Source organism: Heloderma suspectum, chromosome 1, assembly GCF_057233095.1.
Source record: "Heloderma suspectum isolate Gila_16-S chromosome 1, 16-S_ref, whole genome shotgun sequence".
Taxonomy (NCBI): Eukaryota; Metazoa; Chordata; class Lepidosauria; order Squamata; family Helodermatidae; genus Heloderma; species Heloderma suspectum.
In genome coordinates, this window is record NC_139458.1 from 152612807 (window position 1) to 152638600 (window position 25794).

Sequence of the window (25794 nt, forward strand, 5' to 3'; positions counted from 1 at the left end):
GTCACTCTTGGCAACAAATATAAAGGCCACAGTCATTCTGCGTATCGCCATGCCGATGTAATACGTGTTTATTTTTTTATGGCAATCATCTTAACAAGAAACAGAAATCACCGCTTGTTTGACGATGAGCCACATCTCCTTTTAAATAGCGATGCAGCGCAATTGAGCTAGTTAAGGTCACAGTGCATGATCGTCTTTACTTTCTGCAATCAGCGTTTTATTCACAATTTTACAATAGGTGTAAATTTTTATCACTCGTTAGGCAAGCAAAAGAATGAATTGAACTTCAAGGAAATTACTTAAGAATTGGCTACAGTGATATAACAGAGTAATAACTGCTCCAAGGACTAACCAGCCAGCAGGAAAAGAAAAGGTAAGTGTTATATAAAAAACTAAAAGGTCAGATGGTTAAAAAAAAGAGGAAGAAATCCACAAATAGGAACATACTGCACCATGTCAACAGAAGGGCTGTGAATCGAGCTATAAAAATGAAGGTTTATGATAAAAGCTTTAGAACTGAAAAATGAAGTATTATATATTGGATCTCCTATGTAGACCCTCTTTGTAGACAGTGAAGAGCCAAAAGAGAAATCCATTATGTGAGCAATAGGAAATTAGAAGACAATTCTGGCATAAATCCTGCTGCATACATGATAGAGGCATAGGGAATTATGCCTAGAATTTTGCTAGATAGACAAATTATGTAAACAAGGATACTAAATTCTGAATAAATATGGCAGACTATAATAAATTTGAGCAGACTTACATTACACCTAGCCCTGCTGAACTTACAGGATTTAAACATGAATTGGATCTGGCCACATATTAGTTAGCATTTTGGAGGGTAATAATTAAGATTGATTATCTGCAGAATTTAGCTTTGTTTTGGTAGGGATATGAGGGTTAGGGGTTATGAGGCAGTAGCAAGAGTGCCATTGAGAAGGGCATTTTCCCCACCCCATGTCTCAGATGTTATGCGATTATGCCTTAAGAGCACCTATATTTCCATCCAACACTTGTTCAGTGCAGTAAATGACTATAATTATTAGCAAAATGTACTGGATATGCATTCTAAAGGCATAAGCCCATTTGCTTAAAATAGATGGGGGATGGAGCAGCTTGATTCATCTTGATATCAGTGCTGCAATTATTATATGGTGTATTAAAAAATGTAACCACAACACATGCTCTTAAAATGCACTTATCTTTTGCAATGTAATCTTGAGTAAATAAACAAGAGCTGGCCTTTCAGTCTTGCTGAGAATCAACCAAAACCCGAAATTGTGTCCTTGGACAATAGGAGGAGCAGAGAAATGGGACCGTAATAGAAAGGGAGCTCTATAGAAAGAGGCCTGTAGCTGTGAGATTCCAAGGGGTGGAAGGATTTGCTGAGCAACAGGCGGTAGCCACATCCAATTTCCCCTTCCCCCAGCTTCAAAACTGTGCAGATAGATGCTGGTTTGTACACATTTCCAACCATTTTCTCTGCAGTTCTGCAGACATGAATTTGATTCTGGTAATCAAGAAGTACTACAGCAGCCTTTTCTGACCTGGTGCCTTCCAGATGTGTTGGATTACTGTACAATGGCCATGCCGGCTGGGGATGATGGGAGTTGTAGTCTAGCAAATCTGGAAGACACCAGATTGAGGAAGGCTGTACTACAGCTTCATTCTGTGCTCATCCCTGCCATGCAAGCAGATCCCATGCCAGTTGTGCCAATTCAGCCTTTATATCTACTTTCTGCTGGGACAACATTGTGCTTGCATTAGGGTAACGTGGTTGTTTCTTACGCCCCTTGGGAGGTGGCAAAAGTTAATGGTAGACTCACCTTCCACCAAAGCGCCTTGTTTGGCATTCTTGCATTGTCCAGAGGCTTTCCTCCACAGTTGGTGGAGAGGCACTGATGACTGTTGATAGTATAGGAGTAGGGGAAACTTTCACTGCCAAAGCAAGGGGATAGGCATGGTCACTGAGAGCTTAAGGTCCAATCCTGTACTCTAGTGATGACACACAGTGGAGTGTATGGCCCTTTACAGAGGTATGCCTCTGTCACATTTCTGAGATAAGAGACCAGGCCAAATGGGTGCCTTAACAGAATAACAATTTTATTGCTAAGCAAAGAAACTACTCAAAAGAAATTATATGGGTTCCCCTATGATTTACAAACTGATTTCCTGTGTGGAGGAATCATGTTTCAAAATCATTTTCTAGTTTTGCTTTTGGGGGGCTTCTATACTTCATTCTAAGTTACTAGTAGAACTCACTTGCTGGTCATTGCTCCCATAATCTTCAGTTATTCAAACAGTCTTTCTCCCTCCAGTGGGGAAAACTGCTATGGAGACAACTATTAGTGTTGTTGGTTAGGAGGAAGGTTTTCTGCTCAACCTTCTGCCCCAGAGGCCTTGCATAAGCAAACAATTCTGAGGACACACAAAAGAACCAGGTTGCTTCCAGACAAGGCTTTCAACATGCCACATCCTGCCTCATTCACAGGATTTTACCAGGAAGTCCAAACAGCATCATCTTCCACTACTTCCACTGCTTTTTCCCACTGCGTCTTCCATCTTTTTTCTCCGCCACCCCAAAAAAATTCCATTATGGAGGAAAAGACAGAACAGCTGCACAATGCCCTCCAACTGCCACTGCTATGAGCCTGGAAACATGCCCAGTTCAGCTGACTTCATCTGGAATCACATTGTCGGGCTGTCCCGCTGAGGTGTGAACCATGCCAGATCCTTTTATAGAGGTCATTTCAGAGTATGTTTTGCATTCCCATCATCTTGGCATATAGAACTCATGATTGGACAAAGAACTTCATGGATGTCAAACGTACGTCTTCACTCCTTGTTATATCTTCTCTTCATGTATGACTAGGCTAACACAGCCTTCTTCCAGAAGCATTGGACTTAGGGCTGCGGAAATCAGCAAAATTTGAGCTTGCCGAAGTTCTCCAAATTCCGTCTTGAAGCTCATTCTGCCTCAAGTTCGTATCAGACTGCAAGCTTTGTTTTTTCTTTTTGCATGAAAATCTGTGTGTATTTTTGTGCATATTTCCCCAAATGTACGCACCAGTTGTGCACACCCCTGAAATATATGCATTCTTCTCCCATTGATTAAAGCATACTTGTGTGCATTTTTCAAAAGTACGCATTTTTTTCATGCACATTTTTCAACTGCATGCATGCTGTCAAATGCACTTGGGGGGGTCCATGAATCATATTTCAAGCTCGAAAATGTACAGACTTCAACTGTAGATTGTGTCTGAGTGTTTGGTCCAGCAGGTGAAAACTTGGTGAATCCTGATCAAAAACAAACTGAAATGAATTTCTCATACATCCCTAGCTGGACAACAACTCCCATCACCTCAGCTGTAATCTCCAGTGATCATGCTGGTTAGGGATGATGGGTGTGCAGTCCAACACTTCTGGAAGGCACCAGGGTGGGGAAGACTGGGCTAAAGTATCCCTCTTATGGAGGAGTACATGCTCATATAAACAGATCTGGGGCTCAGCTCTCTTCCAGAAGCAACTGCCTCTTTGGTCCTTCAAACGTCTGGCTGCATTCACCTTCTGCCAAAGGCTCTGTAGTATCTGTTTACTCTAGAGCCAAGGAACAACATGGGTGGAAGGCTCAGGAAAGTCTTCCCTAAAAAATTCTAAGCACTTGCAGCTGTCTTTGGGCATTTCTACACCAGCCTAAAACCCTGCATTTAAAACGGGGCTTTCTGCTTCCGTTTTAAATGCAGGATCATAACTGACTCCCTTTACATGTATTTCCTGTTCCTTTTCCACTTCCCCCTTCCCCCTTCTCTGAGTCTCCCATTATCTTCCATTGATCTCACTCCTCTTCTTGCTGCTTTAACTCTTTTGACGGAGGAAACTGAAGTGAACACAATAGGGTAGTATGATGGCGCATTATCTGCGATCTATTTAAAAATGGAACAAAGGGCATTTAGTGCAGGGGACGCCTTGGAGGATCATGGCATCATGTAAAGAGCCTGCAAACTTCCAAAGTTTGCTCTGAAGGAGCAATCTCAATCACAGGATAAAAGCTCCATGTGAAGGAGCCCTTTGGGAAGAGGCCACACTTGCCAACCTAGCTGGTGCCCAGCTTTTGCTTGATCCTAAGGTGAAAAAGCTCTGTACTGAAGAGGTCTTCATAGGAAGCAGGCAAACACTATTCATGTGATTATGACTGAAGATACAACTATGCTTTGAAATTATGCATTATTATGCCATTAACCACAGAAGCCATTTTTCAAGGAAGTGCACTGCTTTTCAATCATGGCACCATAGTTTAGCACTACGGGAATGAACTTGGGTGAGCCCCCAGCTCCTGGGCTCCCCCTCCTTTCTCTTCTGGTGCAGCCATGAAGAGGATATCAGAAACACGTGTTGCTGTTTTCAACTAACTGTGGTTTGTTGTTATGTCTGAACTGTTAGTTTTTAACTAATTTATCTAAACAAGATAAGATTATATACCACATTTTGAACTTGGCTTGTTCTGACAAACCATATTTAAAACCAACCATAGTTTGCTTCAATTCAGATGTAACAAACCACAGTTAGTTTAAGACAGGAAGCAATTGATTCTAATCTTCCCCTTTTAGCTGTTCCAGAGGAGAAGGGAGGGGGGAGCACGCAAGCCAGAAGCGGCCCCAGGCTTGTTCCCCTGGCACGAAACGATGTTTACCATTACATCCAAACAAGTCCATTGTGATTGGTCCATGAATCACCAATCTTCTGGAGAGGGATGTAAAGCGTTGCCACTTCAGATTCAAATGCTGGGCAGAACAATGGTGACTAACAGCACAATCCTATGGAAGTTTACTCAGAAGTCAATCCCACTATATTCAATGGGGCGTTACCCCCAAGGAAATGTGCATAGGGCTGCAGGCTACATCTGGTGGTTCAGACTTGGTATGATCATAACTGGGGAGCTGAGACCTGGGCAACTGAAACTGCATACACTAAGGCTGCTTTCCACACTAGTGAGGAATCTCCATGCCTTGTTCACTCACATTTAATGGTGGGAGGGGTGAGTTTCCATGTGACATTCTCATCCATTTGTAATCCTCCAGTGTTTTCCCAGTGCTTCTTCCATCTTCTTTCTTACCACAGACAGTGGTGTAGTGCTACATTTTGAAGTGCAGGTGCTTATCACGACAGTCCCCCTAGCCACGCCCCAAGGAGAGTCCAAAAATTCAGGTAGCTGTGTTGATCTGTATCAACAGGTCTTTTGTAAAGCGAATGGGTCTAAATGGCCTATTCAAGATTAAAACACCCCAGAATACTTTGCAGGGGACAATATATTATTGCTAGGAAAATGCATTTCCCCCTAGCCACTGTGAGGATTGCAGCTAAGCTCAGAGGGTACAGGGAATTCTGTCTGGGGTAACAGATGGCATCCCTGCTAATGAAAAAGTGTCGGTGCTGCGTCTCTGCGAATCCTGGCTCCATTACACCACGGGCAACAGACATTCAGACCTTTTTTGAGAAGGGCATCAGAATATTGCAATCCCCTTGGTGCTACTCTTCCACCTTTATAAAGGCATGGTTGTGATGTGGGTAGCGATGTGTTCGGCAGGTGAATCTAACACAGCTCAGCACACATTCACTAGCTGTTGCAGTGGGCACCATTTTATAACCCCCCCCTTTAATGTCTCTTTTAATTAGCACTGAAATGCTTTTCCAGCTGTATGTTTTAAAAAATAGTCAATGAAAGAGCGTTATAGCACTATAACACTACAATGCTAATAAAAAACACAAAACAAAACCCTTTCCAGTCACTGCCATTTTAGCAATGTGATTTCCCCCACCACCCATAATTTCCAAATTACACTTCTGAACCATGACAAATATTAAAACACTTTGTTTGTTACATTTATGGGTAGTAAGGGGCAATCATGCTTAAGTGGATAAGTACTTATACTTGATTTTTAATTTATTTTTTAAGGATTTCTTGGACTCCCCCCTCCTTCCAATGGCTGCTCAGGTGAATGAAATGTTCCCCTTCCCCACTCACAGCAGCTATGGCATCATGCTCACTGGTATGAACACAACATAGCAGGATGAACACACAGGAAAAGTGCAACGTTATTGATAGTGTGAAAAGCCAAATGTGATTCCTAGCACTAATAAATCCTCAATGATATATCACTGCTAGGAGCACTAGCACTAATTAGGATCTAGGAATCTGAAAGCAGTCTAAGTCTACCACAGAAGTACTGAACCCGTAAGTTTGAGCTAGGCCAGGTTTGGGTGTAGGTGAAGCTATGAGCAGGATACTTACTTCTGTTCCTGCAAGACCCTGATTCGGGTATAGGTGAAACTGGGATGGGGTTGCTGCCTCCTCCTCAGTTCATTTGTATGCCACTTCTCAACAAGATTCTGCCCAAAGCGGTCACCACATATTCAATCCACAGTAGTAAATATAACAATTCCTTTTAATCCTACAGAATGAAACAGAATAGGTGCATGCCATCCACAGAACCCACACTTACTCTGTTCATGGGTGAAGTTGTTGATTACATTATGAGATGGAGAGGTAGCGTTTTAGACATTATAGAGCTAAGCATTTGCATTCCCAAGTGATGTTTCCAGCTGTGGGCCAGGCAAGAGACTGGATGAACATGGGTAGTTCAGCTTCAAAGACTTCTGTTAGAAGTGTAGGGCTAGGAAGAAGTGGACTGCTACACTCTCCTTCACACAGCGTGTCCTTAATTTATGGAGCTTGCTGCCACAAGATACAGTGATGGCCATGGGCTCAGATGGTTTTAGAAGGGGATGAGAAAAATTCATGGAGGAGAAGGCTATCGGTGGCCACTAGATGTGACAGCTATGTGCACCTTCCAGGTTCAAAGGCACCATGTCTCTGAATACCAGCTCCTGCAGAGCAGCCTTCCCCAACCTGCTTTCCAGATGTTCCAGATGACAACTCCCAGCATTCCTGACCATGGGCCATTCTGACCAGGGCTAGCGAGAGTTGAAGCCTCAACAACAAGAGAGGACTATTGCCCTCATGTCCTGCTCGTAGGCTCCTCAGACGCATCTGTTTGGCCACTGTGGGAAACAGGATGCTGGACTAGATGGGCCTTTGGTCTGATCCAGCAGGGGCTCCTCTCATGTCCTTAAGAACCGAGGCCCCATTCTCCCTAGCCCTTGTAACATTTAAAAATTCAACTACACTTCCTGTAGCTTGCAATTCCCCCAGAGCATGAAGCAAGTGTAGACGGTGTGAGGGACATGTCCTTTGGTATGGAAAGGAGGGATAGTGTTTTTATTAAGCTTTGTTCCTGTGCTGTTCATTCATTCCACCAACCTAAGGCTGTTGGGACTTTGGTTTGGAAGCTGCCTTACAGGAGATGGGGTTGCTATGGCAAAAGAGTTTCCTCTTTTACACTGAGACTCCTGTTATGCCTCTCGAGCAGGTCTGCACAGCATGCAAAGTGGGGTACTGTGTTCTGGGTCTGTATCTGTTTGTATCAATGCAAGACATCACTATTATTCTTCCAGGTTAGCATCACGTATTAAGAGCACAGCTTCACCACAGACTTAAATGGAACTGTTCTCTCATTGGATGCTGTGTAACCATGTCATGCTGTGTTGTGAACCGTGAATGATGGGGAAACACATCTGGGAGAGATGATGGAGCTGAGGGTTGCAGCATCAACTCCAAACTGGAATCTTCTGCCCCTGAACAAATTTTGTGTCTGCTTATCTTAAGACATCTCTCATTGTACTCTCATTGAATTTTCAGAGAAAGAGATCATCCTCTGGCTGCTTCACCACCTTACCTTCTCTGTTGACCTTTGCATTGGATGGATGGACATCATGGTGGATTACTACAAAATCTTGGATGTTCCCCAGAGTGCCTCTATGAATGATATCAAAAGAGCGTAAGAGAAATTTGTCTTTAAGTCATCCACCTTTCCCTACACAACCCCATCGATCCAATCCTTACCTTTTTCTCTTCTCTGTCAGTATTTGCCAGCATGAATGTCAGGGCCCGTTACATTAAGTAACTGGTATCTTGGTATCAAGAATGGACATTTCAAGCTGTTCATTCTTGACTGCAGCAATGATGGTGGGTAGGTGGAGGAATGTTGCTGAGGTAGGATTCCTCTATGGATACCTCAGCCAGGAATCCAGGGGTGGGCTACAGTCTGATCACTGTGGCAAGTTACTATCTGTCATGTGGAAAATGAGAAGCTGTCCAGAATAATGGTATTGGAGATGGTCACTTGGTTCTGGTGTATGTGGATGGTTGGCCTCTAATGTTTCTTGCATCTTATGGAACTATGCAGGTACAGGAGTAAAGTACTCAGATGGCACCCAGATAAAAATCCAGAAAACAGGAAAGAAGCTGAACAGAAGTTCAAGGAGATTGTGGAAGCCTACAAAGTCCTTTCAGACAGTAAGGCACCCAATTTCTCTCTAGTGCCATTTCTCTTTTGTTCTCTCCAAGAGGATATTCACAGGATCACACTCATTTATTTTCGATCATTTATCCAAAATACTAAACATCATTAACATGGATTAAACCTTGGAATCAATTTGTATGAGGGGTGGCATTAATTTGTTTTTTAAAAGTACATAAATGCATAAATAAAATCAGCAACACTCCATTATTTAAGCCTTGACACAAGGCCACACAAGGTGGACCAGTTTGCTCCAAACACACTTCAATCACCTTTTCATTTGCATGATCATGACAAGTTTTCGCAAGTTTGCAATGCACATACTTGTAGGACCATTCTCATATTTGACCTTTGTTGTTTTTTCCCTCTAGACAAGCCTTCCCCAACCTGGTAACCTCCAGATGTGTTGGACTACAACTCCCACCACCCAGCATATGGTGGTTGATGATGATGGAAGTTGTAGTCCAAGACATCTGGAGGGCAAGAAGGAGGAGAAGGCTGATAGAGGTTAATCAGCCTGGACTGCTTTTCTAATCACTAACATGGATTTAGTATACCCTTCTCAATTATCTTTGGAAAAGCAGGGAAAATCTACCCTTTTAACATTCTGACAGAAATAATAATAACAACAACAAATAGCCCTGGATTTGGCTTTGCAAGAAGCATGGAGCTGCTGCCACTCTGTGTTCCTTATCCTCTCTTCCCAGTAACATGTAGTAGAATAATAGAACAGGCTGTGCATTTCCCCACTGCCAAACTGGGAATACACTCTCATACACTCCACATGCATTCATTCTTACAACAGAGCCAGTGTGGTGCAGTGGTGAGAGCGTTGGACTGGGAGCTGGGAGATCTGGGTTCTAGTCCCCACTTGGCCATGGAAGCTCGCTGGGTGACTTCGGGCCAGTCACTGACTCTCAGCCCTACCTACCTCAGAGGGTTGTTGTTGTGAGAACAAAATGGAGAGGGGGAGGATTATGTATGCCACCTTGGGTTCTTTGCAAGAGAAAAAAGATGGGATATAAATGCAACAAATAAATAAATAAATAAATAACCGTCAGTTAACATATACTGTTTCCCAATATTGCATATATGGGGTGGGGGGACTGACAGGGGGCAGAGTTGAAGTTCAGAGAATAGTGGTTTCCACTGTGGGCTGGGGTGCGAAACGTGGCTTTCCAGGTGTTGATGGACTGCAACTCCAATTATCCCCTACCATTGGATATGCTGGCTAGGGTTGATGGGACTTGCTGTCCAACAACATCTGGCAGGCCACATGTCCCCCACCCCTACCTAAGGGCCACCACTGAGTTAATGGCCATGGTATGATTTGAACCAGGGACTTCTTGGTTCACAGAACAGCACCAATAGAACTGGAACAATTCAAAACTAGAGATAAAGAGGCAGCTCCAAATTTCTATAGGTTTTGTCTTGTATTGCAGAAAGCACGAGGGACCAATACGATGGAAGCAGCAAGGACTCTTTCAAAGGAACAAGTAAGTGTTCCAGAGAAGAGAGAAGAGCCTCATCCAACACCTTGATCAAGGCTAATGACATCACTAATGGTTTGATGGGTCCATTGACCATAAATGGTTATTAATGGCCTTCTGCTCATAGCTCAAGAGCTTCAAACAGCCAATGAGGTCTTGTACACTCATAGTGTTTGAACCAGGGATAGGCAACATTTGGGACAATGGCACATTTAGAATCTTGAAAACTGTCCTGGGCACAACCATAAAATGGCTGCCATGGGTGGGCATGGCTGGTCACAAAGGACAAGTAATTTGCCCAGAGGCATTCATGTGCAATTAAGACGGCAGCAGCTAGAGGCTCCCACTTCACTTTGTAGCAATCCAAGCTGCAAGTAAGAAAATATACAAATATTTTAAAAATAAAAATTGGGAGGAGTAGGGTTCTCAGTGGGTGCCAAGGAAAGTGTCTGGGGGCACACTGGTGCACCTGGGCACCGCATTATCTACCCCTGGCTTAAAGAGAACAAAAACCCACTTCCCTACCCCACCCCAAAGTGGCATACTGTTACTCGCAAACAGCTATTAAAATACTTACATGTATCCAGGGGCTCCTGGAGACTACACCCCAGTAGGCGGGAAAGCAGCTAAAAGAAAACAAGTAGTGGTGGTAGTGATGGTACCTAAGTTTATGCCTAAAGCATAGACTGTTAGAAGTTAAGAGTAAGTAATCAGGGCTGGCCCTCCCATGAGGTGGAGTGAATCTCCTGGCTCAGGCAATGGAGCAGGAAGAGGGGCAAATTGTGCACTCCCTCCCCACTAGGAGGGCCCCATGGGTGCTGCTGGGGGTGGGGTAACTGCCACAGGGCAGATGCTCTGGAGACCCCTACCAGCCCCTCTCCCACTGTGGCATTTTCCACAGCAGGAATGTGGACCCGACAGGGCTCTCCAGAGCTGCTGCCCAGCAGCCCTACAGCAGGTACTCCAGAGAGCCCTGCTGCCTCTGCTCTTCTGCCATAGCAAATGCCAACGACAGTGGGAGAGCAGCCAGCGGGGCTCTCTGGAGCAGCTGCCAGTCACCCTCTTGCTGCCTTTGAGGATTCTCTCAGAGCAAGCTCGCGGGTGGGCTCTCTGAAGAGCTGTGTCAGCAATAAAAAGCAGGCAGCAGGGTTCTTCAGAGAGCTGGCCAGGCCCAAATGCCTGTGTATGAGGGGTCCTTTCTCAGAACCAGGCACTGTGGGTGGGATGTCCATGGAGATGCTGCAGCAGGAGTTGGGGTGGGAGTTTCAGTGGGGGTTGGGAGACATGTCGGTGGCAATGGGGGGTGAGGGACATGGTGGAGGGGAACTTGTGCTGGCCCTGTAAGTAGCAGAAAATGGCACAGACAAGTTTTTGCAGAGCAAGAGCAGGCTGATTTTTCCCACTGCTTTGCACAGCACAGTCACTGAAGGTAAGGCTGTACTGTGCAAATGGAAGGAACCAGTCTTTTTAGCCTCCAAGCAGAGATCTTTTTAGCCTCCCTTCCTTAATCCCCACATAGATCCTTGAAGTAGAAGATGCAGTAGTTGGGTGGTGCTACAGATCTTTTTTAAAGCACAGATTTTATTTAGACAGACTTCTCAGAATGCACAACATTTTAATTATCTCCCTTTGTCTCTCTCTAGAGAGAAGTGAGGCTGAGAAACACCTGTCAGTGTTTGATCAGGATGGCATCAAGATATTCTTCACAGGACAACGTTGCTCTTCAGGTAATCTTTAATTCGGGTCTGGAATCAACTCTGCTGTGAACTCTGTCGGTTGCCACCATAATTCAGCCAGGGTCCTCATCGAATGTAGGTACCTACATTACCTGTCTGTGGTTAGACTTCCATCTGCAGGACAATATTCAGATTTTTAAAAAAAAAAAATTGGCCAGATGTTAAGGATTTTAACCAAGTTGACACTGTTCACCAGCAAAAAATAAAGCTGAAATATATAAGCAAAGTGCAGGAGCAGTGGTTATGTGTACCCAAAGAAATGGAAGATTTGGAGGGATGTGATGTGTTGACCATCTTATACATAAACGACAATTGCTGGTTTCAATAATTTTGTCAGCTTGTCCTTCTGGTGCAGTGTGCCATTATTCATTCATTCTTTTATTTCATTTATACCCCACCCTTTTTCTTCCTTAAGGAACCCAAGGTGGTGTACATAGCCCTCCTCCTTCTCTCCCTTTTATCCTCACAATAACCACCCTGTGAGGTAGGTTAGGCTGAGAGTCTGTGACTGACCCAAAGTCACCCAGTGAGCTTCCATGGCCAAGTGGGGACTAGAACCTGGATCTCCCGACTCCCAGTCTACACCACACTGGCTCTCTTATGGAGACAAAATGATGGTGGAGGCAATGAAATTGCTTCTGCTGCTGTCACCAGGAAGGAAACAAAAGAGAAACCGCTGCCCCCACCCCTTCTTTCCACTGCTCACCCAGTAGTGGCAGAAAAATTACTGATGCTGACATGCAAATCTGCAGGGAGAGAGGCAGATGTGGAGGTGCTTTGCTAGTCCGTAGGGAGTGGGCTCAATCACTCTAGAGGTCCTTTTCAGTCCTATGACATGTATTGCTGGGATAATTGGCTAGAGAAGCCTGAAAAAGAAGATTCTCAAGGAAAATGACAAGCAAAGGGCTGGATGCGCCCGATCTCGTCTGATCTCGTAAGCTAAGCAGGGTTAGCCCTGATTAGTACTTGAATGGGAGACTGCCTGGGAATCAGGCTTCCTGCATTGAGCAGGGGGTTGGACTTGACGGTCTTGTAGGCCCCTTCTGATTCTATGATTCTAACTTGTTTATTTTGGGGGGGGATTTATGGCCTGGAAGCACTTCATAATGAGTATGTCCTGTATTTCAGATTTTTCTGTATCCTTCTTCAGCGCTCCTAAAAGATTCCACCACTTTTCTATCATGACTGCTTTCATGAATGGCAAAAAGATCACAACCAAAAGGTAAGGGAGGAAAGTGAATGTCTTCCAAGGAGTCCTTCCCTTAAGCTTTGAATCTCTCTGCTGCATAATTGTAATATCCTTGAAAGAAACAACATGCCTGGTACTCCTCTGGATGGAAAGTCAAGGGATCTCCACATTTCAGATTCTGCACATCCATGGTGTTCTAATACAAAAATGTTCCCCAGTAAGACCAGAGCCTAGTAGTCTGATAAAAGGCAAGAAGAACAGATTTTGTCTAGTTTAATTGTGGAATTGTGGAATGCTGTATATATATAAAAGTGTTATGTGATGTGTTAGACCCATGTATGTACTCACGCACGTTCCAAAAAGACTCATATATCTGCTTATATGAAATCTTTGTTGTTGTTGTTCAGCCGTTAAGTCGTGTCCGACTCTTCGTGACCCCATGGACCATAGCATGCCAGGCCTTCCTGTCCTCCGCTCTCTCCCGGAGTGTGCTCAGGTTCATATTCATTGCATCGGTGATGCTATCTAGCCATCTCATCCTCTGCCAAGAAATCTTTAGACATTGGCAAATAGAGTGTCTATGGCTAAGAAGGCAATTCTCACCCAAAGAGATCCACATTTAGACACTGTTGAAGTGGATAACACTACAATGGCACATTCATTAAGGTTTACAGAGATTCAAGTGCACAAGCTGATTTGGGGGGAGTTCGCTGAGCAAATGGATTGTTAACACTTATATGCTCCAGCCTTCACCAAGTAATGCCTTGGTGAGGAAATTAGCTGCATTCTGGGTGAAGCTGAGCTCCAGGCCTAAAAGTAGTTTTTGAGACTGCAGGAAGGAGTCTTCCCAAGGCTTGAAGCATATGCATATGCACGCGTGCACACACACACACACACACACACACACACAAAGAAGCGAAAGCAGGGTGGAGGCTACAATTTGTATACCTTTACCTGGACTGAAGCCCTTTCCTGCAGACAGGAACTAGAGAGTGTTGCAATTCCTCATCTCTGGTGAAGAGGAAGGAAAACTGGAAGCCTTGACAATGGGAGGCAAGGCACCCAGTGATGAGATTGGGTGGTGCACTGTTTCAGCTCTTCTGAGGTCCACAGTCCAGATGTTTGAGATGTTTCAGGACACACAGATTGCTGCTTTCATCCCCTTGGCTGGCTGAGAGGGGCAGGCAAAGGACCCGGGTAGTTCATATAGCTGGCAGTGAGTGTGAGGCTATCCTGGCGGGAAGGACACCTGACTTTCTTCAGGACACTCTCCACACTTCCAGTTGCATGCTACGTCATCAGGCAGGAGCACAGGAAGGCAGCCATTTGGATGGGCCTTCAGTGCTACTGTGCATAGCAGCACGTTAACTTGGGAGAGCAACAGAGACAGCAGAGAAAGTATGGAAAGCGTATGCAAATAGGAATATATTAACTAGGTTTTTAGGAAAAGGCGCATTGCACGTGAGTGCATATGGTGTGCTCCTGTGAATCTTGTCAGCTGCTGAACAGGAAGGAGAGAGTTCTGCTGTGAGAGAGGGTTTTTTTTTCCTAACCAAAGAATATGTAGAAGGGCCACAGGTGTGTGACGCTGTCAGTTGTACACTGCGTGAGAGGGGTACCTGTTCACTGCGAAGTGTGGCCAGGAAATCTTTATATGAAAGATATCTGTGAGAGTGTGAACCAGATGCCTACCTCACAGAATTCAAGGGGGAACTTTATTATGTGAATATGTGAGGCAACGGCATGTGAGTACGAGAGTGACACTTGTCAATAGTAGAATTTGGAGACTGATTCCCACATACATATAAAGTTCTCACACAAACTCTTCTTCTTCTTCTTCTTCTTCTTCTTCTTCTTCTTCTTCTTCTTCTTAACAAGGGAGAGTAATTTGTCTGAAATCACCTTCATGTGAAAACAGCCCCATCAAGAGATTTAAGTTTCAACATTAGCATTCTCTTTGGGGATTTTTGTGTGAGGCCAGTTTCACCACTTCTCATGAAAATGAAGTTTAAAAGCTACTATATGAAGACTTTACTACCTCAAGAGTGCATGTAAGAATCAGCCCTAAGGGGGAGAACTCTTGTGTGTAGGTGAATTATGGGACAAACCATGAAATGTGAAGCAGAGATATCTTCATATGAGTGCGTGAATAAGGAGGCCACAATATGGAGGCCTGTCTTATCCCAAAAGCATCTCTCCCTTGTTTGGTAGTTCAGACATATTGGTGCCTGAGGCAGAAGAGTAAAAGCCCTCCCACCCCATACCTGTCAAGATGCATAGTACCCAAGGCTGGCCAAGTTATTTTGGCACCTGAAAATCTCATAAGCACCTCTTCCTGGGAGTAAATACAGAATAATAGTAAATTAAATTAACTAACAATTTGCCCTCTGGTTATGCCACATTTCTCCTTCAGACATCTTGAGAATGAAAGCAAGTACTTAGAAGTTGAAGAGGACGGGAAGACGGTATCTATCCATGTTAATGGTAAATTGGAGTGGGCTGGATTATACCTCACGGCCTGTGTGGAATGTTTTCCTCAGAGTGCAGAGGGTACCGTGAAGGAGCCTGGTTTTCAGAAAGCATTCTTTGCCCTATAGAAAATTGAGACACCCTGAAAAATCTGGCCTGGGGTTTTTTGTTTTTGTTTTCAGACTACTCAATTTAGGCCCTGTAAAAAACAAAATAAAATACCCACTCTTTATCCTTTTTCTAAATGATAGGCAGGGAGGGGCCAACTCAGCAAATAAATCAATAAGCATAACATATCCCAAAGAGATTCAATTCTAGAATAAACAGTGGAAATGAGAAAAAATTTGCATTGATTTGCATAATTTGTGTTCATGCACTTTTGGGATTCCCCCATATTTGCAATGTATTAGTGATGCCTGGAACAGCATAGGGCAAGAAAGAAGGGTTTGTTTATCATGAAATAAATTGGTTGCTACACCACACTGTGGATTGTTCTTATATTGTTGTTCTTATACGATATGTAAATGTGCTTTAATGCAGGGATGGAGAGGGGGTAGATCACAGTGCATCTGGCGGACCACTGAGCAATGCTGGTGGACCACTGAGCAATGCTGGTGGACCAGCTGGTAGCTGGCGTTGTTGTTGTTCAGTCGTTAAGTCATGTCCAACTCTTCGTGACCCCATGGACCATAGCACGCCAGGCCTTCCTGTCCTCTGCTCTCTCCCGGAGTGTGCTCAAGTTCATATTCATCGCATCGATGATGCTATTTAGCCATCTCATCCTCTGCCGTCCCCTTCTCCTTTTGCCTTCAATCTTTCCCAGCATCAGGGTCTTTTCCAGGGAGTTTTCTCTTCGCATTAGGTGGCCAAAATATTTAAGCTTCAGCTTCAGTATCTGTCTGTGCAATGAGCAGTCAGGGTTGATTTCCTTTAGGATTGACTGATTTGCCCTCCTTGCAGTCCAGGGGACTCGTAAGAGTCTTCTCCAGCACCACAGTTCGAAAGCATCAATTCTTCGGCGCTCAGCCTTCCTTATAGTCCAGCTCTTACAGCCATACATTACTACTGGGAAAACCATAGCGTTGATTATACGAACCTTTGTCGGCAAGGTGATGCGGCAAGGTGATGTCTCTGCTTCTTACTATGCTGTCTAGGTGTGCCATAGCTTTCCTCCCAAGGAGCAAGTGTCTTTTAATTTCATGGCTACAGTCACTGTCTGCGGTGATCTTGGAGCCCAAGAAAATAAAATCTGTCACTGCTTCCATTTCTTCCCCTTCTATATGCCAGGAAGTGATGAGGACAGATGCCATGATCTTAGTTTTTTTAATGTTGAGTTTCAAACCAGCTTTTGCACTCTCCTCTTTCACCCTCAACAAGAGGCTCTTGAGATCCTCTTCGCTTTCTGCCATTAGGGCGGTATCGTCTGCGTATCTGAGGTTGTTGATAATTCTCCCGGCAATCTTAATTCCGACCTGTGATTCATCCAAACTGGTGTTTCTCATGATGTACTCTGCATAAAAATTAAATAAGCAGGGCGACAATATGCAGCCTTGTCGTACTCCTTTCCCAATTTTGAACCAATCGGTTGTTCCATGTCTGGTTCTTACTGTTGCTTCTTGGCCCTCATACAGGTTTCTCAGGAGACAGGTAAGGTGGTCTGGTACTCCCATCTCTTTCAGAATTTGCCACAGTTTGTTGTGATCCACACAATCAAAGGCTTTAGCGTAGTCAATGAAGCAGAAATAGGCGTTTTTCTGGAATTCTCTTGCTTTCTCCATGATGCAGCGAATGTTGGCGATTTGATCTCTAGTTCCTCTGCCTCTTCGAAACCCAGCTTGTACTTCCGGTAGTTCTCGGTTCGCATACTGCTGAAGCCTAGCTTGTAGGATTTTGAGCATCACCTTGCTGGCATGTGAAAGGAGCGCAATTGTGTGGTAGTTTGAACACTCTTTGGCGTTGCCCTTCTTTGGAATTGGAATGTAAACTGACCTTTTCAAGTCTTGCGGCCATTGTTGAGTGTTCCAAATTTGTTGGCATATTGAATGCAGCACTTTAACAGCATCATCTTTTAGGATTTTAAATAGCTCAGCTGGAATACTGTCATCTCCGCTAGCTTTGTTGTTACTAATGCTTCCTAAGGCCCACTTGACTTCAATCTCGAGGATGTCCGGCTCAAGTTCAGTGACCGCACTATCATGGCTATCAGGGACATTCAGTTCTTTCCTGTATAGTTCTTCTGTGTATTCTTTCCACCTCTTCTGAATCTCATCTGCTTCTGTTAGGTCCCTGCCTTCTTTGTCCTTTATCATGCCCGTCTTTGCACAAAACGTTCCCTTGAGATCTCCAATTTTCTTGAAGAGATCTCTAGTCTTTCCCATTTTGTTGTTTTCCTCGATTTCTTTGCATTGTTCATTTAAGAAGGCCTTCTTGTCTCTCCTTGCTATTCTCTGGAACTCTGCATTCATTTGGATATATCTTCCCCTTTCTCCCTTGCTTTTTGCTTCCCTTCTTTCCTCAGCTACTTGTAAAGCCTCATCAGACAGCCACTTGGCTTTCTTGCATTTCTTTTTCTTTGGGATGGATTTCGTTGCTGCCTTCTGAACAATGTTACAGACCTCCGTCCATAGTTCCTCAGGCACTCTGTCTTTCAGGTCTAATCCCTGAAATCTATTCCTCACCTCCACTGTATATTCATAAGGAATATGATTTAGGTCATATCTGAATGGTTTAATGGTTTTCCCTACGTTCTTCAATTTAAGCCGAAATTTTGCAAGAAGCAGCTCATGATCTGAGCCACAGTCAGCTCCAGGTCTTGTTTTTACTGACTGTATGGAGCTTCTCCATCTTTGGCTGCAAAGGACATAATCAATCTGATTTCGATATTGACCATCTGGTGATGTCCATGTGTAGAGCCGTCTCTTGTGCTGTTGGAAAAGAGTGTTTGCTATGATCAGCATGTTCTCTGACATTCCAGATTCCTAAACAATATTGTTCTTTACAGCATCTGACTTTCTTTTGACCACCAGACATATCCACAGCTGAGTGTCCTTTTGGCTTTGGCCCAGCCGCTTCACTCTTTCTGGCACTACTTGGAAATTCCCTCTGCTCTTCCCCAGTAGTATATTGGACACCTTCCGACCTGAGGGGCTCATCTTCCGGCATCATATGTTTTAGCCTTGTGATACGTTCCATGGGGTTTTCTTGGCAAGAATACTGGAGTGGGTTGCCATTTCCTTCTCCAGTGGACCACATTTTGTCAGAACTGTCCACCATGACCTGTCCTTCTTGGGTGGCCCTGCACAGCATAGCTTATGACTTCACTGAGTTACGCAAGCCCCTTCGCCACAACAAGGCAGTGGTGGCATTCCTGTAAATGGTCAAAACAGACTTTAAAGCTGCAAACCTATGCATGTTTAAGCAGAAAAGAGTTCTGCAGTTCCCCTGCCATGGTAGCTGGGGCATCCTGGGAGCTGTAGGACTTTTTCTGGTCTAAACATGCATAGGATTGCACCCTAAATCTGTGTCTAGAGCTACATCTTGTTTCATTTTTTCTCTAGAGTAGGTGCAGAGAGCCCAATCTGGATCAGGAGCTGGCAGGGGGCCCGGCAGTGGGACTTTAAAGATTAAAGATTTATCTATACTAAAAATCTAGGAAATAAAATAAAAATAAAATAAATAAAGAGCATTTGTTGTTGCAGCAAAGTTAATATATTTTCTAAAATAAGACAAATGAGTATCTACAAGCATGTACAAGAGGGCTTCAGCTATTGGGTGGTGTATAACTGTTATAAAAATAAATAAATAAATAAATAAATACATGCCCAGTTTGCTGCTCCTAAGCTCTAAAATGTTCAAAAAGATGAAGAAAGAATGCTGAATGAGCAGCATCAACCCTTGTGAACCCCAGCATGCCTGTACCAGCCCAGCTGCTGGTGCAGGGTCTGTTTGCCACTGCTCCTATTACCTGCTGCTTTCTGGGTGGTTATTTGAGGGGTGTGTGTTGGGGTGTCAGAGTCCTGGACTTTACCCCTGAGCTTCAGCCCTAGTGGCACCACTGTAGCTGGGCAATAAAGATGGTTCTGTTCCATCAGGCTTTTAATGCTTTGCAGCCCTTTAAGTTTAATTCTGCTCACAAATGTAATGGTATGGTTTTGTTCCTTTGTCCCTTAGGATTTATGTGAAGTTTTAATGTTTTTATTGTGTATGCACATGCTAGGCAGAGGGTGTAGTTTTATAAATCTACTAAATAAATATTTTAGCAAGTGAAGAGAAGATCATGCTGGGCATGGAGTGAATGTGAGCGTTGATCTTAGCCCTATTTCTATGGTTGTGTTGCTGGCAGAGTGCTCCAGCTGACTAAATGTACTCTGGTTCTTGCAGGCATCCCTGTTTATGATCGAGAGAGTAATGGCCCAACAGGAAATGAATGGGATTACAGGCTGGACAAGGGGCACTACTGTACAGATAAGTGGCGCTTCTGGACCTGTGAAAGGCGCCGGTGGGCTGATGAATGGCGGCGCTGGGCAAACAAATGGCGAGACTGGGCAGAAGAATGCCGTGACTGGGCCGAAGGAAGGTATCACCAGGAAGACAAGGGTTCTTCTGGGGCTTATGCCAAGCATCGCCGAGCAGATGCAGCAGGGCACCCAAAGGCTGGTGAGGAACACCGCAGGCCAGACAAGGGCTGTCCCAGGTCAGCAGGGAAGGTTCCTGGATTTCCCATGCCAGGAGAGGGGACATGTGATCTGAAAGAGGGGCATTCTAAGACAAACAAGGAACCATCTTGGCCAGAAGAGGAATGCTCCAGGACAGATAAAGGGTTTTTTGTGTTTCCCAAGCCAGGTGAAAAGAATTCTGGGATGGATGAAGGGCATCTCAAGGCAAACAAGAAGCAACACAGGCTGGAGGAGGGGCAACCCTTGCCAGATAAGAGCAATCCTGGATTTGCTAGGCCAGGGGAGGGGCATCTGGATCAGGATGCAGGCCATGTCAGAACAAAGAAAGGGCAACCTAGGCCAGAGGAGGGGCAGTCCAAGCTAGACAAGGTGCATCATGGGTTACAGAAGCTGGAGCCGGGGCCTCCTAGTCACAGAAAAACAGATCCTGGGTATATTGTGTCCCCTATGAAACATAAGGCATTTTCTGAGTACAACTCTCAGGCTGGGATCAGGGAACCCCATATTGAGAAACAAGGAGAACAGGCTGAAGAAAGCAGCCCACATGCTGTGAAAAGTCAAAAAAACCCTGGAAAGAATGAGCTAAAGCATGAAAAACTGGAACCCAAGGGTGAAAAAGGTAGCTCTACCTTAGAATCTGAGCCAGAGAAAGGCACGGAATTAAATGGTATGAGAAACAAGTCTTCTGCCGACGATAAGCTGGATCCCAAAGCACCATTGACTTGTGGTAGTGCCAAAGGGCTGCCATTAAAAAGGAAAGAGGCTCAGATTCGGACAAGAAAGCCATATGCCAAGAGGAGCAAGTCACGGGCTGGGAGAAACAGGTCACACAGCAATAGGAGCAAATCCCAGGCAGGGAAAATTAGGATGCCTGATGGGCACAGTAAAGGAGAGCCTGAGGGGAACGACTCATCCAACGGAGGTGGGGAGGTGGCTCCTGATAGGAAGAAGACACCTGCTTATTGCAAAGGTGCTCCACAGAGTAGGAAAAAGGGGCCTCTTCCACCTTTCCAGGAGGGTGAAATTCCTCTCCTGACAAAAAAGAGACTGCTCCGAAGAAGAGCACATCACCCATCGTTTGAAACCCAGGGTGAAAAGCATAATTCCATCTCTGAAACTAGCCAGCTCCTGGACATAAATGGCCATCGGCGAGGGAGAGTGATAAAACTGCCCTGGCCTAGTGCACAGCTTCCGAGTATACGAGACCAGAAATTTGGAATGAATCAGCTCCCAAATGTGACTCATTGACCATGGGCATGTCCAAGCTAGCTTTCACACTAGGAAGTGCCGGGTCTTGCTCACAGGTGGTGATCACTCCAGTCTCAGCATTCACACCAGGCAGTGAAGAACCCAGTATTTGCTAGGCTACATGAGAAAGGAGAGTTCCAAGAGACCATGATCAGTGGGGGAGGTATTTTTTCAATAAAGACAGAAATGTAACTCTTATCATTTCTTCTAGCATGTGTATATTATTGGGTGAGAAACAGAGCTATCCAAGTGATTCCAACCCTTACCTAATTAGATCTAGATTTCAGTATTCAACCTCTCTGCACCTGATATTCCATAATCAGAATACATTTTGGCTTATTGTGCATCCATTCATTTTAAATTTCCCAGTGTATTCCAATTGCAAAAGCATTGTTTGTAGGTTTGAGGGTGGGTGGGTAGGTAGGTGGGTAGGTAGGTAGGTAGGTAGGTACATACAGGCCTTGCAAATTACAGTTTGGGGTCTGTTATTGCCTCTGCTTTCTTAACCATGGAGTAAAAAGATTATGCACTCTAAAGTGTTCCATAAGGTGTGAGCAGTCTTAGGTTGTACTCTGAGCCTTTAGACATTACAGTGATTTATACAACCCTAGGGATGTATGAGAAATTAGTTAGTTTTAGACCAGAATTTACCTAGTTTGTACCTCCTGAACTCGAAAGCAGACTCGAATGAAATCTGCAGTCAAAGACTGCACATTTCCAAGCTTGCAGTGTGATTCATGGACCAAGAAAAATGCGTTTGAAAATGCTCCTACAAATATAACAGAATGTATTGCACGACTGAACGACTGAACAACAACAACAATTGCTGCCTGATGTGAACCATGCACCTTAAAGTTATTGTCTCAAACTTACTACCTTGGGGAAAATAGATTTTCCCAGCAACAATGTATTGTTGTGAGCTATAGCTATTGTAATACACAAAGTATTTTGTAGTGGTTTGGTCTTGAATGGGCAATTAACACCCATTAGCTTTACAAAATACCTGCTCCTGGTCAAGGTGAAAACTGCTAGAACTGTTTTGTTTCTCCCTGGTATTGGCAAAAGAAAGTCCCACGAAAATCTCTCGAGCTGACGAAAATCTCTCGAGCTGGTGTTGTTATGCTGTTTGGGGACATCTTGTATTCCACTCTTACCTTTCTCATGCGTTCTCAGATCTCTTCAGCCAAAGTCCAACATGTTAACCACTGCTATTCTATTACTTTTGGCGGATCCTAATAAATTGGGTGCTATGTTATGTACTGCTGCTCTTTGGGTGTGGATGTCTATATAAATACACACACACAAACACACACAGATATGGATCAACACAGCAGCCTGGATTTTTGGACTCTCTTTAGAGGTGTGGCTATGGGGAGTGTCACGATGAGTGTTTGCGCTTCAAAATTTACCATGACACCACTGTTGGGGTGGTGAAACAACATCCCTTTTGTAACAATACAGATTCTACTTGTACCTCATGGCAATGTCAACATCCCAGGGTAAATATATCTCTTGAAAACCCCTGCAGAGGTAGTAATTTTAGCAACAATTTCTCTTCATTTGCTTTAGGCAAATGTGAAGGTGATTACTCCAGTGTTGTTGTTTCTGTGTCATATTATATTAAATTTGACACGAAGCAGATCCTTGAAATTTTAATTCCAATCTTCTGGTGACCAGATACACCGTAGCATCTTACCATGTTCTGTAATTTATTTTAAGGCAGTTCACAAGCATCCTTGATGGCTTGTTTATCTCCTCAAAAATGATTAACACATCACTCTTCAAAGGTCCTTATTAGATAACTAACATGCCATTGGTGGCTTAATAACTGAGCTATAGGGCGTGAAATTAGTAGATGGACACAATTTAGGTTCTGGGAGAAGCTGCAAATGTCTTTTTATGCTGTCAATTATGACTTGGTTTGGGGCTTCAGCATCCAGGATCTCCAAAGGGGGGCAGCATATGAGCTGTGTTGCACAAACTTGCAGGGAATTCAGATATCTTCTCTCAAGAAACTTTGGTTGTGGAGAAATATGGCACTCAGAAGGCAACGTCGCTGGGAAAATATGAATTTCTCTTAGACAGCAGCACATCTTTCAGGACAGGTTGCGCAGTGGGGATTTGTTGTGTGCACGTCAAGAAAAACAATTGCTTTGGCTTGCGACTATAATAGCACTGGTAACAAACACTAGAACTCCTCCCCCACCCCCCATGAGCAGTGGCTGTGCCAGTTTGGCCGCAATCCTGTTGGGGTAGTCGGCTGCCTCCAAATTTGGAGGCAGCCGATTATCCTGTGCAGAGTGGGCAGAGCATGGAGGGGATCATCTATTCCACACTGCCCACCCTACTTTTGTGGCTAGATGGCCGATATTTGGCTGTCCAGCTGGGGTGCATCAGAGTGGGAGGGCAGGAGGCTGCACAGCGCATAGGAAGCCGTGTAAGCGGCTTCTGCAGTCTCCTCCTCTCCCTGCCCCTGGGAACGCCCCCTATTCACCTGCTCCATGCTCCATTTCCAAGTATGGAGACTGGCGAGAACAGTGCTGCCTATGGGGCGGTGAGGGAGGGTGCGGGGAGCCCCGTTCCTGGAAAACACGGTCAGAGTGCTGGCTCCGACCTCGGTTCCTGGGAACTGAGAAATCCTATGGCCCTCTAGACATTAGTGGCCATAGGATTGCTCTTCCTGTGACTTAAATCAATCTGTCTGTCTGTCTGTATGTATGTACATACATATGCATGTATATATGTATGTATGTATCTACTGTGACTGGGACTCACCATCATGTGGAACCCAGATGTGACCTATTGTTCACATGTAGGTTTCTTCAGTGCAGACATCCTTGACACCAGTTTGCATGATCATGGCGGCTAAAACAAGCCATCGTGTTTGTTGGGTGCCTGCTGGCTGAATTTCCCTGATTACTCACACCAGTGGGGCTTGCTGTGTCATCCGAACCCAGGAAGCATGACTTGTTTGGGCTGGGCAGCAACTCTCAAATAACTCAACAATAGCCCAGGTGTGGATGACATGGAAGCCACACTAGCATGGGTAATTAGGGAAATCCAGCCAGTACGGGCCCAGCATGCGCCCAGCACACATGGTGGCTTGTTTCAGCCGCTGTGACCATGCAAACTGGGTCACTGTGTGGATGTTCAGGGGTGGGGGTCAATGCCACGGTCCTGCTCCTCAGTGATCATGTGATGTCCCCATCACATGGTTCACATGTGAAGGGGGCTTACATCTTTCTTTATTAGATCTGAAGCATTCCCTCATGGAAACATTTGATGGGATTTTGTGCCACCAGTCAGGATTTTTGTCTGATTGTCTGGAATGGCCAGGTGACACAGCCTGGCAATCTTCTGAAACCATCACAACGTTATTATGCAGAGTAAATAAATTTTAATGTGGTCGTTGTGGGTCAGATCCAAGGGTATCTCAGCACTGTACAGATGGCATTTTGCCCATAGCCTGCCTTGCAAGACAACAATTCTCTCCACTAACTTGCCTGGCTAGTGTTTTCTCACTTCACAGGTGATTATATTTTAGTGACTCTGAAAGTAATTCTTATAGGTGTGGTGTGATGGAGATATAGAAATGTGCATATACTGAATAACAACACTGAACAGATTTTGACTGTAACACTATCATCTAAGGATCAGACTTCATCTTAGGTATAATTGCAGCCTGCCAGCCATGAGTTTGTTGTTTTTTTTAACCTTAAAGTGTTATCTCAGGAGGAGACATCTAGGAGACAAGAAGTGGTAGAGAAAGGATCATTTGAACCTTTCACTACCTACTGTTTCCATGCTTCAAATCACAGGGGTTTCAGACCTATGTTTCCATCTCAAAACAGGACTGGTATCTGGGCTAGGAGGAAAGTAGTGTGTGTGTGCATGTGCACGCATGTGCGTTATTGGGGGAAAGTAGTAAGTGAAAGGTTAAGCACCTTCCATCTTACTGCCACTTCTTCACTAGAAACTGTGCCCTCCTGGTCCAGTTTTGCAAAGGAGAAGTGGCAGCCAAGCTCTGAAGAAATCCAGTGGAGGTGGAATGTATAGTTCTGCCCTCAGTCCACCAGTTAGAATATATTTACCAAGCTCATTAAGAGACAATCTGCTAACTGGATAAATACATAGGGACATTTACCAAGTGGCAATTTGCCACACTGTCATGTAATTATGTGGTAAGCTAGTGTGTATATCATCCTGCCAAGAGGTGAGGAGAATTTTATCATATGTATGTATGACCTCATTTTTCATCTTATCAACCTGGTGGAAAATGCTTAGCGTTCCTCCTGGCTAGGTGTGGATATTTAAGGAACACAGAACATGAAGTGTACCTATATCATGCTTAAGTATTTCTGGGGATGGGGTGGGGGATTCCCTTATTCCCATGTGAGAACAGTTTGAGTGACTTTATCTTTATCTTTTTGTTTTTAGTCTGCTTCATTCTCTTGTATTTAACATCACGTCTTTTGAATAAAATAAGCTCAGCAATTTCCTCACTCTGTAAAAGTGTGTTTTCCCTGTGGATATTCAGCTGCTATCCCCTATAATGGTGGCAATGAA

General features: G+C 44.4%; 1 protein-coding gene across 1 annotated transcript; it reads left to right on the plus strand.

Annotated features, from left to right (window-relative positions):
- The first annotated feature begins 7743 nt into the window (after positions 1-7743).
- LOC146358293 (uncharacterized) lies at positions 7744-22486 on the plus strand. The gene is made up of 7 exons (XM_084829599.1): positions 7744-7898; positions 8307-8416; positions 9863-9916; positions 11554-11637; positions 12775-12868; positions 15249-15319; positions 19685-22486. Exons 1-7 carry the CDS (start codon positions 7825-7827, stop codon positions 21226-21228), a joined length of 2031 nt encoding a protein of 676 aa, XP_084685725.1. The 5' UTR covers positions 7744-7824; the 3' UTR covers positions 21229-22486.
- The last annotated feature ends 3308 nt before the right edge of the window (positions 22487-25794 follow it).